The sequence below is a fragment of the Cydia pomonella genome, unplaced genomic scaffold, assembly GCF_033807575.1.
Source record: "Cydia pomonella isolate Wapato2018A unplaced genomic scaffold, ilCydPomo1 PGA_scaffold_169, whole genome shotgun sequence".
Taxonomy (NCBI): Eukaryota; Metazoa; Arthropoda; class Insecta; order Lepidoptera; family Tortricidae; genus Cydia; species Cydia pomonella.
Genome location: NW_026907811.1, coordinates 111738 through 131365, shown reverse-complemented (window position 1 = coordinate 131365; position 19628 = coordinate 111738). Strand labels below are relative to the sequence as shown.

General features: G+C 38.3%; 1 protein-coding gene and 1 long non-coding RNA gene across 3 annotated transcripts; both read left to right on the top strand.

Moving 5' to 3' along the window:
• Positions 1 to 10: 10 nt before the first annotated feature.
• LOC133533497 (uncharacterized) lies at positions 11 to 5068 on the top strand. 2 transcript variants are annotated; one of them, XR_009801880.1, is made up of 3 exons: positions 11 to 149; positions 900 to 982; positions 1885 to 5068. It is a non-coding gene; the product is annotated as an uncharacterized LOC133533497 (long non-coding RNA). The 2 variants fall into 2 exon arrangements; XR_009801879.1 differs by having other exon boundaries at positions 40 to 178.
• A 2218-nt stretch (positions 5069 to 7286) lies between these two features.
• LOC133533490 (uncharacterized) lies at positions 7287 to 7781 on the top strand. Its single transcript, XM_061872480.1, has one exon. It carries the CDS (start codon positions 7287 to 7289, stop codon positions 7779 to 7781), a length of 495 nt encoding a protein of 164 aa, XP_061728464.1.
• Positions 7782 to 19628: the final 11847 nt, after the last annotated feature.

Sequence of the window (19628 nt, the reverse complement as noted above, 5' to 3'; positions counted from 1 at the left end):
ACGGCGTAAAAACGTAGTGATTATATGCTCTTTGGTTAACGGTTCCTTCTTCAGCTTCACAGAAAGTACACAAGTTATTTTGTATCAATCCCAGTCTGGCAAGGTGTGATGGTGCAGCATTGTGTCCGTAGCGCAACCGGTTTATCGTGGTAATAAAATCCCGACTGGCTTTTTTCAGGTTATTATACCATGGCTTTCTTGGCAGGCTTTCTTGTATGCTTCCGTACCTACCATTTTCCTTTTCCTAAGTCTTGATCCTTGTTCCACATTTGTTCCCATAACATTCTTGTAGATAGATTTATACAGGATAAGTAATCAGACATAGGAACATACATAGATTCACTAACATCAAGTGTGTTTATACCTTCAAAAGCTACTTTGTCTACTACTTCATTACCAGTGATTCCTTTGTGAGATGGAACCCACATAAATGAAACGTCAAGTTCTTTAAGGTGATATTTAAATAATAGTTCTTTTATAGCATATAAAATAAAATTTGTTTTAAAATGAATTTTAAGAAGTTTTAAGCCCTGAAGCACACTTAACGAATCACTTACAATTAGAAAATATTTACAATTATTTACATTGCCAATTTGCAGTAGGGCCTGATAAACTGCATAAGCCTCAGCAGTAAATATAGTACGTACATTCTGCAGAAGAAAGCTCTGAGAAAATTTAGATTGTGGATCATAAATTGCACTACATACATAATCCACACCTTTGCTACCATCAGTATAAATAGTGTAATAATTATTATCAGAAAGGAATTGTAACATGTCTACATTACTAGTAACCGAATCAATTATTTTAAATGGTTGCATAATGCTTTTGTAATGGGAGGAATAACATGGCCAAGGATGCCGCTTACTAATTTTACTATATTTATTTTCAATTTCCAGAAAAATTTGAAACAACATTGGAGAGTTGCCAAGAAGGAGACCCTCTCCAGTTGCCAGAGGACCGAACACATTGACTCGGTGAGGTAAAATCTTGTTTATAATTTTATTGTTATTAGAATATAATATCTTGAGACAATATCTTTCAGCAAGAATAAGGCGTCTTAAAATAAGCGGCATAATATGTGTCTCAACTTCCATGGCCCTTATGGGAGTTGAGCACATTGCTCCGGATATAATTCTCAGAGCCCTGTTCTGCAGAATATCTAATTTGATTGCATGTGGGCTATTTATATATGCCATAGCGCTGTAATCAAAATGGCTCCTAACTATAGCTTTATATAAAACAGTTAGGATCTTGGGATCAGCACCCCAAGAGACACCGGCTAGACATCTTAATACATTTATACCTTTAAGACTGTTTTTAGAAATATATTTCACATGTTCTTCAAAAGTCAGCTTTTGATCAATGATGACACCCAAAAATTTTTTGGATCTTACTCTTTCAATGGGCTCTCCACAGTACATAATATTGCAGGTTGGATCATCATCACCAAAGATCATTAAACTGCTTTTTGCAGCATTAATCTTTAAATTTAATCTATTGTTATAATACATACCTAATTGATCTAAGGCTTTATTTATGTTATTTATGGCAATCTGCAAATTATGGTTACTACTGTACAAAACAATATCATCTGCGAATTGGAGAATACTTACATTGCTAGTATCTACATATTTACAAATTTCACATGTGTACAAATTGTACAGTAGTGGTGAAAGTGTGGCACCTTGCATAGTGCCCTTTGAAGTTGATTGAGGCCCATGCAAAATATTATTGTGTTTAACAAATAAGGTTCTATTTGTTAAGAAATTATATATCCACTGACATATTGACTAGGATAGCTGGGTCAACATTATCGAATGCTCCTTGCACATCAAGGAAAACACAAACAGTGTGTGACTTTAAATTATTTGACATTTTCAGATCAGAGATGAGTGAAATAAAACTATCAGCGCAACTTCGCCCTCGATGAAAGCCATACTGCAAATATGGAATGATACCACTAGCCACTACAAACCAATCTAAACGGACTTTGATCATGTTTTCAAATAACTTACCAAGACAAGAGGACAAGGAAATTGGGCAATAGGAATTAGCCTGTTCTGGGGATTTATTTGGTTTCAGTATTGGAATGACACACTGTGATTTCCATGATTCAGTAATGATTAAATTAAGCCATAATATATTAAGAACATCAAGAAATAACTTCTGTTATTATTTCTGTTAAAGTAGTTAGGTAAGGTACTAGTATCTTTTAAATGACTATTTTCTGATAATTTGTCTAAAAATGGAGAAATGAATTCATCTTTGTATGATATAATATATAATATTGGACTTAACACCTTTATACATTTTAACCATATCCCAAATCTTACTTATAGGGGTAGTCCTGTTGAAAGAATGGCATAAGTCATTCCAGCCGATTTTCTTCTGTTCTGAAATAGTTCTCTTTTTCAATGCATCTAGCTTTTTATAATTTATGTAATTTTCTATGGTAGGATCACTTCTGTATAGTTTCAAAGCATTATAGGATGCAATAACACTTTCCTCACAGATCTTGTTCCACCAAGGTGTTGGAGGTCTACTAGCAAAATGAGCAGATTTAGTAAACTTTGGGATACTTTTATGCATAAGGGAGTCGAGACGAATGCAAAATTCTGAATAAGTGGAAAGCGGATCTTTAATATTTACTGATAAATCCTCAAACATGCTCTTAGAAAGTTCATTATATTTGCGCCACCGCCAATCAGTTTTTTGTACAAAAAAAATTCAACAGGAGAGTTAAATTGATACTTTTCAGTGATTAATGCTGTTACGGTTATAGTAGGGTAATGGTAACTTCCCATACAATCGTCATGTACAGTCAGCGTCAAACACTTTGTAGCAACCAAAGTAGCCAAATAGTTCGGTACACCATGTATTTAGTATGGTGTACCGAACTATTTGGCCACTTTGACTGCTACAAAGTATTTGACGCTGACTGTACAGACCATTCACAAAGAGGTGCCAAGGAATCACTAGTAAGACTGACGTCAATGGCTGAAGGGTTTGTTCTAGGACGGTTCACTGTAGTAAACCTACCATCATTTAAGATACACAATTCACATTCATCAATAACATCGTATAGATCTTTACCACGACCCTTTGTCGATAAGCATCCAAATGCAATATGATGAGCGTTAAAATCTCCGCCAATAAAGATAGGTTTAGGGAGGTCTCTGATAATATTGCGCAGCCTCTTTAATCTAATGTGTCCTGTAGAGGGAGGACAGTAGACGCATAGAACAGTTAAATTACCGCGTTCGGTAGATATAGAAACTGCTATAGTTTGTATGTCTTCATAAAAAATTGTATTTAAAGTATTATATTTCAGGTGCGGTGTAATTAATATTGCTACACCATTGTGAGGATTTTTAGACAATCTGTAGTGAAGATTATAACCAGGAATTTTAAAATTATGATGTTCTTTAAACCAAGTTTCATTGAGTAAACATACATCAATATTCATTTTTTGCAAAAAATGAATTAATAAAGGCTTTTTACCATTCGCACTTTGAATATTAAACTGCGCAATACGTAACTGAGATTCTCCAGAGGAACCTGAATCCATTATTAGGATAAATTTTTAATTAGCCTATCTTTTATGGATGCTGTATTGATCGGCACAGAATCAGGATTGTTGCCCAGCTCTATCAGTGTTTGTACCAGGGCCATTAGTACATCTTTATCACCGAGGATCTGGGCTTTAAGGTCCATAGGCTGGACCTGATTTATAACCTGTGAAGCAGGTTTGTTATTTACATTTTTATTTACAAATTGTACAGGTTTTTGGAATGGCTTATTTTGTTGTTTGGACAATGGCAAGGAGGGATATTCGCTTTCAGGAATTTTAGTTTGTGCAAGGCTTGCGTAAGTTATTTTGTTTTTCTTTTCTATTAGTTTTTTAATCTTAATTGGACATCTTTAGATATAGCCAGATGAGGACCACTGCAATTAATACAGGATATCTCATTTGGTGTGTTACATTCTTTGTAAAAGTGTTCACCTGAATAAATAGGGACCGTGCGCGTTGGATGGTCTGCCATCTTGTGTCCTGAATCGGAACCATAAACGTGTACCTACATTTACACGTCACGTGTTTTCTTGTGCATAGTAGGTTCTGCCATCTTGTAAGCTACATCGGAACAATAAACATCACATTTACGCCTCGCGCCAAAAATCTGACGGCTCCAGTGCTGCCTCCTATAGTTCATGCACGCTCCCTATAGAACATCTTTGCTTGCCATTGCATACTCGAGCAGACTGATTAAACTTAAAACATTTAAAACATTGCTGCAGAGGTGGGATATATTCAAATACTCTATATGAAAATAAATCATACTGCACATTATCTGGCAGTACATTCGATAAGAATGTAACACTAACTGTTTGTAGTGGAACGCGGTCTTCTCCTACTTTCCTGGTGAAGCGTCGTACAGATATAATTTCATAAACGGAACTCAGTTTCCTGTATAGATCTTTGTTCGAAATGTTTGCCGGAACAAACCTTAACATGCCAGTTTTTTCAATTTGCGTTGCGCTTATGTATGCCTTCATTTTATGTTGTTCTAGAAACGCAGAATTGTTAAGAAAGTTATTCGCTGTGTTGTGTTGTTTGAAGACTACTGCGATTTTATTCGCATTTACACGCTGAATAGATGTGACACCTTTTATACTAGTGGTAAATATATGGTTTAAATAAATTGGGCTTTTATATCCCAGTCTGTCCTTTAAGTCAGTGTGTTCCACAAACACTTTAAAATCAGTTGTAGTCGAGTTTTCCGGAAATAGTCTTTTGTAACCAGGCTTAAAGTACGGAATGTATTGTTCATTATTAGATCGCTCACCGCCGCCGCCATCGTCCTGGACTCCATCGCCGCCGGCTTTGGGGCGTTTGTGGGAGGTGGGCGGGTTATCCCCGCCCCCCTCGTTACCAGTCATCACTAACAACTAGTTGCAGTAACTATGTAGAAACTTAACACAAATATGAACAAATTAAACTAACTTTTACAATTATTTAACAATTTTAAAACTTGGAGTGAAAATTTTTAAAAGTTTCTTTTTTGAGTTCCCGCCAAAAAAAAACAACTGACAGTGACAGTGTTGCCAGGTGCGTCCAGGTGGATTATCGTACCAACCCTTAAGGGCCCTCCACACTCGTGCGCGAATCGAGGCGCGAAGCCGCGAACGCGAGTGTGGATGGCCCTCGCGTCGATTTCGCAGATTGTTCACGCCTTTGCGCCTTATTCCCCGTTTTTTGTCGGTATTTGGCCCACACTCGCTATCGCTTCGCGCCGCGATTCGCTCACGAGTCGGTTAATCTGTTAAACTGTCATAACCTTCTATGGCGGTTATTATTATATTGGGTGCGAACTTGATCAACCAAAATCAATTTGACAGTTCCCAGTTTGAATCAGTGCCTTGCCGCAAACTAAATCCGATCAGCTAACGCTTCGGCGCCATCTTGCAGCGAACCATACTGCGAAATCGCCGTGAAGTTGTGCGAGTGTGGAGTCTACGTCAACGTCGCGGTATGTTCGCTCCGCGAAGTCGCGCTGCGATTCACGCACATAGTCCGGAGGGGGCTTCACAAATTATCGTACACATATAAAAGGGACGCTATTGGATAATTTTCATTGAAAATGAGGTGAAATATGAAACATGTAAAAACACACACACTTACACACAAAGGCTTCAAGCGCACTCGTCATCTAATTTTTGCAATAGATTATGTTCAGCAGGTTTCGCCCTGGGACATAATTCAGTCATAAATAGAAGTAACGGCATTAGGTCACGTTATCTTTCCGACAGAGCTTTTTCTAGCTGTAAAACCGGCAGAGCAGTAACAAGTTTGATCTCAAACGGGAACCGGTTTTTGATTCCCTGAAATAATTGTATTAAATATTCTCGGCATTTTAACCTGAAACTAGTTATAAAGTCAGGTGTAGCTATAATGTCTGGATTGTTAAGGCCTTCCATAACTGCGACTCCTAAATACATGCTCTCCAGCCGTATAAATTTTGTGGAATCGTTTGATTCAATCTGGTCGAGATTTATGCCTGACATAGCTTGAATTCATATATGTGCACAGTATGTCGCGATATGAAGTTGCCATTTTATCATGTAGTGAGGTTACTACGACTACAGATGATTGAAAAAAGGCATTCATGTATGTTACCTTTGGTAGCACCCAAACTAAAAACTTATACTAAAGTTTCATGAATGGGTCTTGAAGAGCTTGAAATATTTGTTCGGTTGTTCGGTTGCCATCGTGCGCTCTGTCATCCAGACATCGGTGAAGTATAATCGGAGATGCCATTGTTCTAAAATTCTTTCGATAGCAGGGAGAAAGGAGAGCCAACGTGTAATAGCCGAGGCAAGCATCTGGTGTTCTTTTATTTGTGTAAACTCTTGGAATTGCTGCAAGCGAGCCTTTCTTTTAGCGCTGTGTTTAAAATGTGAACAAATATTGCGAGCCAAATCTTCACACATTCTTGGCAAAACCTTGCATGCGTCGCTGGAAGCCCGATGTAATGAGTGACATATACACCTCATGAGAATGACACCTGGGCATTCTTGTCTTAAACGACTGATGATAGAGTTATGCTCGCCAACGTTATTGTTTGCAGAATGGCAAGCAAAGTCGAGTATGTTCTCTACAGGAATGTTTTTTTCATTCAGGGAGTTTATTATCAACTCAAAAAGGCGCGAGCCAGTGTCACCTTCTTCAGCCGCACTCGCGTCTCCTTTTGGGAAAACGTCATGCAAATCAAGAAGCCTGGTGACAATACGGCCCGCTGTAGAATCGTAAAAGCGGGCCATAACACACGATGTTTTGGTGGACATGTCAGTGGATTCGTCAGTTAAAATAGAAAATTTCTCATTTTTTTAGTTTTTCCGCTATTCCCTTTTGATGTACCTGTCCTATCACGTTAGTTACAATTTGTGTGGATTTTGTCCTCTTCGTCTGTAATCCTTGGTAAATTGCTGAATCAGGGAAACATAACATATTTAGCATTGGGACAAAATGATCCATTAAGTGGAAAGCTAAATAACAGACGAAGAACAAAAGTGTGAAGATCTTTTCGCATCCACGAATGCGAGAGACGCAGAGGGCAGGTACGTGGTGAAGTTGCCATTTCGGGACAATCCAACCTGCAAATGAAATTTACGTGAGATAGCAGTCAAAAGTAATGTGACACACATTAGAAAGAAAATTTGAAAGAGATTCAACCCTAAAAGCACGATACTCTCAAGTAATAAAAGAGTATGAACAGCTCGGTCACATGGTTCCCGTGACAGAACCTGATCATAAAAAGAAAAAAGCGATCTACTTACCTGACCCTGCCGTGATTCGCGAGGACAAAAGCACCACCAAGGTCAGAATCGTTTTTGACACTTCCTGTAAATATGATGACGGGATATCACTAAACGATCAGCTCATGACAAGACCTACCTTGCAACCAGAACTTTGTCACCTCATTATGCGTTGGAGACAGTACCCCGTCTGTCTAGTGGCGGATATAGTAAAAATGTACAGGATGGGAAGAGTAGCCAACGAGGACACCGACTTTCAGCGCATAGTGTGGCGCGAAAATGCTGGAAATGAAATCAGAGATTACAAGTTGCTGACTGTTACTTTCGGAACTGCTTCAGCGCCCTACTTGGCAGTAAAGGCACTTAATCACGTAGCATGTGACCACAGAGAGCAGTATCCTATAGCTGCGCCACGGGTCCACCAAGAGTTCTACATGGACGATTTGATGACCGGGTGCAACTAGGCTTCGGCAGCAAAGGCGGCTGTGAAGCTGCTGTACATGCTGCACGCGCCTTTGCTGAAGACAAAGCTTGTGAGGTGGTGCTGAAGGTAGACGTAAAGAACGCGTTTAATTCTATAGACAGAGGTGTTATTCTCACGCAAGTTCAGGATGTTTCACCCCTGATATATAAATATCTTTGGCAGTGCTACCATCAGCCCTCACACCTACTTTTTAAAACTCATCGTCTATCATCAGCAGTAGGCTGCCAGCAGGGTGACCCTCTTGGCCCTGCCATTTTCAGTTTCGCCATCCACCCTACCATTTCAAATCTAAATTCAAAATTCAACTCATGGTATCTTGACGATGGGATCCTAGGAGGAGATTGGAAAACCGTTTTGGACGACTTGAGAAAGCTTATGGATTCTTTTAGCTCAATAGGCCTTGAGCTAAACTTTTCCAAATGCGAGTTATTTGTAAACATACCCCTCCCTTCGGTTGACATGCAAAATTTAATTTCATATTTTAATACCTTGGCTACAAACATCAAAATAATAGATAAAAATTCCCTTAGACTCCTAGGTGCTCCTATCTTCCCTGAATCAATATCACCACTCATTAATGAACATCTCAACGTCCATAATGCTTGTTCGGACCGCCTTCTAAAAATCAGCGCACACATGGCATTTATCATCATAAAGTTTTGCTTGTTCGTTCCGAAATTCACTTATATACTCAGGTGTAGTCCCATTTGGAAACATCCCCATCTTATCGAACCCTTAGACTCCGTACTAAAAACCACTCTTTCATCTATCCTAAACATCCATCTCGATAACCGCGCTTGGACCCAGGACCTCTGCCAATTCGTCATGGCGGCCTGGGTATACGCCAAGTTGTCAGTGTCGCCCACCCTGCGTTTTTGGTCTCTTTTCACAGCACACAGGACCTAGCCAATAAAAATTTTTGCCCATCCACTGGTATCGATTGTATTACCACTGTGAACGAGACCAAAGACGTCTGGACGCAGTCTTGTCCCGGTAGCCCGCTTCCGGTGTCTAAGTTCCGGTTTTTTATTTATTATTTTAAGTTTTATAATATAGGTAGTTTAGTTAGTTTATTTATTTGTTATTTTAGTTTACTGTATTTTATCATTTTGTGTTGTCCCAAATAAATGAAACTATCTACATTTCTTTACCGAATTTGGTAAATTAGTCGTGTATTGGTGTATTCCAGTAGTGTGAAATTGTAATATTTAAGAGCCCGGTAACGATTTTAAAGCAAAAATTTTAAATTGATAGATAGTCGTTGAAATTGTACACCTTTTGTTACGTAATATCTAAATATCAAGTATTGGTTTCTATTAGCACGTTTTTTCATCTTGCCTTTTAATAATGAGGTCGCAAGCGTGCGTCCCCGGTAATAGGTGACGAGAAGGGACATTTTTAAAAATTCATCAAAAAATTATGGTACTAAATTATACCAAATGATGTATAAGAACAGTTTCAGCAAATTTTGTAGATTATTTAAGTATCAAAATTACGTTGAAACTAAGTCAATTTTCAGAGAAATTGTCACTTGTTTTGAAGTAATTTCTGTAGAAAATTGATTTCGTCTAACTTTCATTTACACTACTTCAAATATATAATAACAAAAATGTAGTTTATTATGTTGAAGTACAGGATATGTGTAATACAAAATTATCATTTTTAGCAGTCCAAACTTTACAAAATCTACAAATAAGATCGACAAAATCACTGCTTTACGTGCGTTTACCTAAACGTCCATAAAAAAAATCATTACTAATTAAGTAAGTCTGTTTTCATAAAAAAGCGGCCAAGTGCGATACCTCAATATCATTTTTAATGACCTATCCATAGATACCCCACACGTATGGGTTTGATGAAAAAAGATTTTTTGAGTTTCAGTTCTAAGTATGGGGAACCCCCAAAATTTATTGTTTTTTTTTCTATTTTTGTGTAAAAATCCTAATGCGGTTCATAGAATACATCTACTTACCAAGTTTGAACAGTATAGCCCTTATAGTTTCGGAAAAAAGTGGCGGTGACATAATCGGACAGACAGACGGACATGACGAATCTATAAGGGTTCCGTTTTTTGCCATTTGGCTACGGAACCCTAAAAAACGATTTTATGAAATGAAAGATAACAAGACGTGCTAATAGAAACCAGTACTTGTTATTTCTAATAGTTAACAAAAGGTGTACAATTTCAAGCGCTAAATCTGTCAATTTGACATTTTTGCGACTAAAACCGATAACGGCCTCTTAAGTGTATTAGTGAATATTTAAGGCATTTTATACAAAATTGTAATCGTAAAAATGTCAGAGGCTGAACAGAAAGAGGCCATAGCGGCGCGAGACCGCGCTAAAGCCTCTATCGCGCGCTTGAAAAACAGCCTTGACCGCGAAGCGCTCATAAATTCACCGATAGAATTAGTTACAGTAAAAAGGGCTAGACTTTTGGATGCCTTTTCTGACTACGAACGCCTTACTAGCAAGGTTGCCTCGCTTTTTTCTTCCCCACCAGCTACCCCCGCCAGCGATGACGAGGAGGTGGCAGATAACTACATTTTGTTGGTAGCGCAGCTAGATAGCATCATAAATGTTATCCGCCAAAGGGACAATCCTCAAGTGAACGCCACAAGCAGCAGCGCAACTGGCGTAAATGTCAAGTCGGAGAACCTCAAACTGCCTCGGATCGTGATAAAAACTGTTCGGAATATAAGGAGCACACGGGAAGCAGACGAGGGACTAACCGAGATTACGAATGAGCAACACCAAGTTATGATATGAGTCTGTATTAATCGTAGTAAATTAACACACAACTATATCTAGTTTTATATGATCGAAAACATTACATTAAAAGAGGTTTGTAAAAGTTATAAAGGCTGAGTAAAACATAAAATAATTAAAATAAATGGGACGACACAATCTTACAACCGCATTGGGCTGAGGGCAGCGACAAAGAGGAAACCACAGATACAAAATCTTTTTACCCCTAATGTACGGCATAGATTACACAATCTTTAACACGCCTCCTTATGCTGTACATTGGATAATCTTACAACATGATAGAATATTGAACAAGTATACTGAACAACATGAAATCTAACTAGTACTGTGACTCTAAAACATAACAAGTAACAACAGCTATGGATGCGAGTTTTCAGTTATGCATTTTAGTTTCAAACCTTTTACAAATTTTAGATGCTTTTGCACACACAATGGTTTTGTAAGCACATCGGCTATCATTTCATCAGTACACAAGTATTTAACACTAATATTCCCTTCATGTATCAAATCTTTAACAAAATGGTACCGCAAGTCTATATGTTTAGTTTTTCTATGGGAATACTCCTTGACTAACAACAATTTCTGTGCACTTTGATTGTCATTGAATACATTGACATTAAATTGTTTATCAATAATTTCCGACAAGAAATTCTTAATAAAACATATGTCCTTGCAAACATCAGAAATACAAAGAAACTCACTTTCTGTACTAGAAAGAGCGACACATCGCTGTTTTCTGGCTTCCCAGTTGATGACACAATTACCAAGTTTAACTACAAAACCAGTATACGACTTGCGGTCAGTTATGTCATTAGCCCAATCAGCGTCCGCAAAAGCGTTTATTTCAAAGTTCTTATCTTTTTCGAAATAAAGGCCATAATTGATAGTACCGGCTAAGTACCTTAATACCCGCTTTGCAGTCCGCCAATGGCTTTCATCAAAACATGTACTGAATTGACTTAACTGGCTACACGCGTATGAAATGTCTGGGCGAGTACAAACGGACAAAAACATAAGCGAGCCTAGTAGTTGCCTATACTGATAAACATTGTCATCTAAATGCTTGTTGGACTTTTCTAATTTATAATTTACAGGTAATGGAGTTGACACTGGTTTACACTCAGACATGTTGTAGCGCTCAAGCAGCCTCTTAATATAATCATGCTGATCTAGAACAGTTACATTATTGTACTTAGTAACATTCATGCCTAAACAATTTTTTAAAGTACCAAGATGGCGTATTTCAAAGTGCTGTTTTAGCAATGATGTAACTGTCTCGATACAATTATTGTGAAAAACATAAAAATCATCTACAAATAAGGCTATAATTATGTACTCAGTCTCATTTTTCTTAACATACACACATGGTTCGCATTTACTTTGCAAGAATCCGTTTTTAGCAAGCAATGTGTGTATTTTAATGTTCCACATCCGGCTTGCTTGTTTCAAGCCATATATACATTTTTTAAGCAAACATACTTTATTATTATTAGATTGGAAACCAGTTGGCTGCTCCATGTAGATTTTTTCAGTTAACTCACCATTTAGAAAAGCTGTGGTGACGTCAATATGGTCCATGCACAGATCCAACTGATTTGCAATTGCAAATAAAATTCTTAGGGTGGAATGCCTAACCACAGGCGAATAAGTATCCGAGTAATCTATTCCTTCTTTTTGACTATACCCACATGCAACAAGTCTTGCTTTATACCTATTTAAATTACCTGTGGAGTCGTATTTTTTCTTAAAAACCCATTTGTTTTTCACAATATTAACATTCTTTGGACGATCTACCAACTCCCACACATTATTTTTGACCATCGAGCCCAACTCAACCTCCATGGCACCATACCACTCGTCTTTTTCAGGTGAATTCATGGCGTCGCGGAAAGTAAGTGGCTCTTGCGATGAACTTGCTGTAGCCATCAGAGAATCAATATGGAAATCATTATACCTTTCAGGAAATATACCTCGCGTACTCCGCACTGGCCTAAAGTTGGTTGGAACAGCAGACTCTTCTACTTCCGCCAACATTGGCTCGTAATCTGAAGATGCAGAGGGTTGCAGTGGTGAGGTGACAGGGCTAGACAGCACCACAGCCTCGCCGCTATCCTCAGTGGCGTCTTCAGTTGTGCGATACAGCTCAGACAGGGGTGATTGCACTGGTGTGCTTGCCGCCTTCTCTGAAACAGTTATAGAGTCCCGATTAGGTGAATTATAATTTACATGATCCTCATGGCTGTTTAGAGGGTTAAGATTATTATCACAATCATTATTACCTACACTAATATCACAGTTATTGTTTAAAATATTATTGCAGCAAGTATTATTCCCTCTATTATCATTTTTTAAATTATCATTTATTAAATTATCAAAAATAATAAAATTTGCTCTTTTCGCCTCAGCATTTGCATGTAATAGATTGTTTCCTATAAATTTGTCCTCAAGGAACACAACACTTCTAGAATAAATAACCCTTCTAGGGTTAACTGGATCTATTAAGCGATATCCCTTACACGTTTCGCCATATCCTACAAAAATATGCTGTTTTGCCTTAGCATCCAGCTTGCGTCTCTTTTGATTAGGCACATGAGAGTATGCTACACAGCCAAAAACACGTAAATGACTAAGATCTAACTTATCAGATCCGGTCCATTCGCATTCAGGAATTCCACCCGATAATGCACTGGTAGGCGACCTATTTTTTAAATAAATGGCCGTCATAACAGCCTCGCCCCAGTAGCGATCAGGTAACTGAGAATCCTGTAACATAGCTCGAGCTTTTTCAAAAATCGTACGATTTGCTCTCTCACTGACACCATTTTGAGAAGGAGAATAAGGACAAGTAGTTTGGTGAATTATTCCTGCCTTTTTAAGGTAATCGGACAAAGTTTTATTGCAATATTCAGTACCCTGGTCAGTACGTAATACTTTAATACGCAATCCAGTTTGATTTTCTACTAAGGTTTTAAAATTAACAAAATGAGAACTCACCTCAGACTTGTTCTTCAGTAGATAGCCAAAGGTGCGTCTTGACTTGTCGTCGGTGAATGTCAGCAAATACCGAGCTCCGCCCCAGCTGGGTACATGAACCGGTCCGGCGATGTCACTATGCACCAGGTCCAGAAGGTCCTTTATTTAAATCAGGTAGCACATCCGACCCCACTAACTTTAGACCGATATCAGTGTTACCAACATTCAGCAAAATTTTTGAAAAAATAGTTTTGAGTCAGTTATTGAAACATTTTAACATTAATAATCTAATGCACAACAAACAATTTGGTTTTACACGGGGTCGCTCAACAACCGACGCTGGTGTTGAGCTAATTAAACAGATCTTCGATGCCTGGGAGGAGTCACAGGATGCTTTAGGTATCTTCTGTGACTTATCTAAGGCCTTCGATTGCGTCTGTCATGAAACATTGATCAGGAAACTGCACTATTATGGAGTAAGAGGCTCGGCACTGAATTTAATAAAGTCTTACTTACACGGTAGAATACAAAGGGTTGATGTGAGTGGACAGCGATCACCGGGGTCATTGGTCTCTATGGGTGTACCGCAGGGATCAATATTGGGGCCGTTCCTGTTCCTTATCTACATTAATGACCTGCCTTACCTAGTAAAGACCCACCATGACATAGTATTGTTTGCAGACGATACTTCACTTATTTTCAAAGTCAAACGACAGCAACAAGCTTGCAGTGATGTAAACAATGCTATTTCTAAAGTAGTAAATTGGTTTAATGTTAATAATTTATTGTTAAATGAGAAAAAGACTAAGTGTATTAAGTTTGTTACAAGTCACATAAGGAATGAGCAAACAGGTGTCATTGTCAAGGATGAGGAATTGGAACTAGTAGATAGCACAGTTTTTCTTGGTATAACTTTAGATTCTAAACTACAATGGGGTCCCCATATTGCTAATCTCTCGAATAGACTGAGTTCTGCAGCTTTTGCAGTGAGCAAGATCCGTCAGTTAACAGACGTGAAAACAGCTCGATTAGTTTACTTTAGTTACTTTCATAGCATTATGTCATATGGTATTTTACTATGGGGTAGTGCTTCAGAGATAAATACCATTTTTGTTCTGCAGAAGAGGGCTATTCGTGCAATATATAAAATGTACCATAGTGACACACTTAGAGATAAGTTTAAGGACATTAACATAATGACAGTACACTGTCAATATATTTATGAGAATATTCTGTATGTACATAAAAACATTGCCAGTTTTAAGAAAAACTGTGAAATACATAATATTAATACTAGAAATAAGCATAAGCTCGCAGTGCCCTTCACTAGGCTCCATAAAATTAAGAAATCATTCATGGGTAATTGTGTAAGATTTTACAATAAACTTCCTAATATTATAACTGAATTGTCTGTTAGTAAATTTAAAAATTATGTAAAACGTAAGCTTATCTCTAAAGCCTATTATAGCACACAAGACTACATGAATGATGAAACACCGTGGGATTAAGTGTGATTGTAAAGAATGAATTATTTATTGTTATGTTACTAATGATGAAATTGATAATTCAATGTATATATATACCGTATTTTTTGACATTTAGATTTTATTCTAGAAAGGTTCTAGACTAGTATTTTTATACAATTTTGATGTATGACGATCTTTTTATGAAATTCTTATTATTAAGTTTACCATATCTATAATAGTTCAATGTTTTTTTTAGAACAATAATAACTGCATCAATAAATTGCTCTGATATTTAGATTAAGATGATATTTGTAAAATTTGACGATTTAAAAGTGCTTGTTGCTAGGCCTATTTGAATAAAGAATATTTTGATTGATTGATTGATTGATTGGTTAGCAGCACGCCCCGCACTTGACCGCGGAAACGATGTTTCACACATCTTCCCGGTAAGGCAGGCGATGCACTGTGCAGGAATGCCGTCTTCAGCCTGAAATACGACACTACACTTATTCCCTCCACCTAATACCGACATACCTTGCTTGTTCAAATGACCAAGACGCTTATGCATAATAGAGTAAGGCACAGCGTCAGCAGCATTGGCACTCATGGATCCTTGCCCATGCAGGGACATAGAGTTGCCTAATTGGAGGTCAGGTCGAGTTTGCTCATCCACTTTCAACTTATAGAGCCCATCTTGTTTATTAATAGTTAAAACCTTATTGCCTGTGATTTGACAAGAGCTATAGATATTGCAATAATTATTAGAAAACACTACAACATAACCATTTTTTGTAATTTCACTGACAGACATTAAATTTTTCGCTAAATTAGGCACATATAGCACATTATTTAGAGTCAATTCAGGTGATATAAAAGTCTTACCAATAACTTCACTATTAAGTTGCTGTCCATTGGCTACTGTGATCACACATTTCTTGCTTTTAGTTTCATGAAGAAGAGACAAGTCACCAGCCATGTGACTGGACGCTCCACTGTCGAGCACATATTCATTAGAATGTGTTGCCGAGTATGCAGAAGCAAACATGGTGTGTTCCTGTCTAGTTTTCCTTGCTTCTTCTCGTTTCTTCTTAAAACAGCGGCTTGCGGAGTGGCCCTTTTTCTGACAGTAAGTACATAAGTTATTGTTGCTTTTCCTCTTCCTGTTAGCCATGAAGGCTAGGTTGTCTGTAGTGTTACTTTGGCTTCGTCTGTGATCTTCTTGAAGTAGTCTAGTCCGGACCACCTCACTTGATAAGGTGCCGCTGAGGTTAGACGCTTCAAGGCTGGACACTAGTATGTTGAATTCTTCTGGCAAGCCCGACAGCAGGATTTCAGCTGTCTCTGCATCGTCGATAACCTTCCCGATATCGGCTAGCTGCGTGACGAGCTTAAGGACACCTTCGATGTAATCCGACATGCCCGCAAAGTGACCGTATTCTACTCTATGTAATTTGCGTAATAAAAGTACTCGCCTGTACAGTCCTTTGTCTTCGAAAGTATCGGATAATGACTTCCACGCATCCTTAGCGGTCGTCGCATTCCGCACGATTTGGTAAAGGTGTGGCTCACATGACAGGCAAATTTTTGCTAAAGCCCGTCCATCTTTGGTAGTGTCCGTGTCTGTGCCATCGACGCAGCCCCATAAACCATCAAGAGTAAGCACCATCTTCACAGCGAATTTCCAATTGATCCAATTGTCCAAGCCTTTCAGTTTCTCTAAGGTGGACATTGAGGTTATGTTGCATGTGCTCGTCCCTGGTTGCGCCATTGTCGTAACTCGGGTAATCTGGGAATATCTCAACGCCTTTTAGCTTTTCTGCAGCTTTTGTGCCTAGGCCCTGAACCTGTTCGGAATATAAGGAGCACACGGGAAGCAGACGAGGGACTAACCGAGATTACGAATGAGCAACACCAAGTTATGATATGAGTCTGTATTAATCGTAGTAAATTAACACACAACTATATCTAGTTTTATATGATCGAAAACATTACATTAAAAGAGGTTTGTAAAAGTTATAAAGGCTGAGTAAAACATAAAATAATTAAAATAAATGGGACGACACAATCTTACAACCGCATTGGGCTGAGGGCAGCGACAAAGAGGAAACCACAGATACAAAATCTTTTTACCCCTAATGTACGGCATAGATTACACAATCTTTAACAAAAACATTCACAGGTAAATACACAGAATATTACGAATTTATAAACATGTTCACAGCCATGATCGATAAGTGTACTTCTTTTTCAGCAGTGCAAAAGCTATATCTTAAAGGTTTTTTAAGCGATGAACCGCTTGATTTAATAAAAAATCTACGATTAGAAGACAACAGCTACCCAGAAGCATTGTGCTTGCTGAAAGAACGATACGATAATAAAGTTCGAATTACCCAAGAACATATTAATACACTGCTAGATATGCCTACAATCACGCGATCTAAAGTCACTAATTTACGAAATTTTATTTCAGTTGTAAAACAGCATCTTGCTGCTCTGCGAAACTTGGGTTAGCCTGTAGATAAGAGGGATGCCATAATCATTTGCATCCTGTCTAAGAAGATCGACCTGCCTACCTACAGAGCATTTCAACTGGAGCGAAATAACAAAGAGTCACTCACGGTAAAGGAATTCCTAGGATACGTGGAAAAACGTGCCCTAGCATTCGAGAACACTGACGTACAGAAGGGGCCTTCGCAGAGCTTTGTCAGTCATTCTGTAACTGCACAAGCAAAGCCGTCAGCGCATCAGCCTCAGCTGCAATGTTTATATTGTAAGTCTGCACACAGAATATATAGTTGCCAGAGTTTTAAATTAGCTTCTGCTCAAAAACGCATTGAGTTCGCTTCAGCAAACAACTTATGCAAAATTTGTTTGTTGCAACACAAGCGCAAATGTAAATTTCATTTTCGGTATGAGGTGTGCAAGCTACAGCATAACAGCTTGTTGCATGAACTTCTTCTCCTGTAACTTTGTCTGCAACATCGAGTCTAACCCATATACGCTTGCCTTCGCTCGTGCTTCTCATCGATGATTCCCCTCTTTTTGACATTTGCGGCATAAATGATATTGCTAACGAGATGCATACCCCTAACAAAGAAAAGAAAGTTTTACGCAGAAGACCATCAGTTCCTTGCGCGTCCAATATAATAATAGTTTCAGGATGTTGTTGGGTCTACCCCGTTTCTGCAGCGCATCGGGCATGTTTGCACAAGCTCGCACAGATGACTACTATGCCATAATACGAAAGAGGATCGCCTCGTTGCTCTGCAGAGTGCGGGCCAGCTCCAACCCCATCCTGGCTACGGAAGAGGGCCGATACGACTCGCCTGTTGTGCGACATTTTGAGGGTATCATCATATGCTGTACTTTTCGCTTTTCTTTTTGGCTTTTTGTATTTGTTCTACTAACACTTAGTTTTAAACCTTAAATGTTAGTAACCATTATGGACCATTGTTGTCTTTTGAAATAAATAAATAAAATTAAATTAATTAACTCAATTGTTCAACATGTCAGAAAATGAAATGGAACAATTAGCCTCATTTATGGGTCATACTTTATCGGTACACAATCAAAATTATCGACTGCCAGATGATGTTATCCAGACGGCAAAAATTTCAGAACTTAATTCTCATGGAAAGCGGTAAAGCAGATTTACAAAGGACGCTCGTTAGATGAAATAAATCTTGATTTGGAAGAAGATATAACGGGAAATGATGTACAAAATGAAGAAATTCTTTTTTTTACTGTGAATGACCTTTATACTGATACAGGATCTTCCACAGTAAAACCTATTGAAACTATAACAGAACATATTCCATCATGTTCAACTGCCTTAAGTAAACCAACAGTAAAAAAAATGGCTATGTAGATATGCAATTAACTGCATTTCGATTGCCGTCCTACGATACGTAATTTTTCTGTACGAGGGTTGTTCCGAAAAGTTTTAGCTGCTCCAGCACTATTAGTGCGTCGTAAGTAAGTATCGTAAGTAAGCAGATTCGGGTGTGTAAGGTAATATAGGTAATTAATTAACTGTAGTTTCAGAAACGAATCTTTCTACAACAAATGTTTCTACGCCTAGTGACTGTAGTGACTCGATCCCAGGCGAAGTTGTAAGGCCGGTACCACTAGCCGCGCTGTTGGCACCAGGGGAGCCGGCAGAAATATAATCTTACTGATTCTTACGTTTCTATTCTACGCATAGTGAAATGATACCAGAAGAAGTTATGTGGATGGTAGCACAGACCCCAAGAGTGTCAACAAGGGCCGACTACAATTATAAATAGGGAATTCATGAGATTTAAAATTGCGATTATTGTAGGTGTTTGCTATGCAGCTATATCTCTTTTGCTACATTTATGGATTTTATTAATCATATGGTGTAGGGGCCGGTGGTAGGGAGCGGGAAGGTACTTGCTTGATGCGACTGGTAGCGCTAGTGGCGGAGGTAGAATAATACACTAAATGTTGGATGGATACTGAACTGGTGCTCGTCTGCAAGATAATAGTGCGTTGGATTCAATTTTGATTAATTTAGATTTAATGGTTAACAATATTAAATATTTACAACTTACTTATTCAAAAGGCGTAGCACACACACACGCACAGACACACAAGAG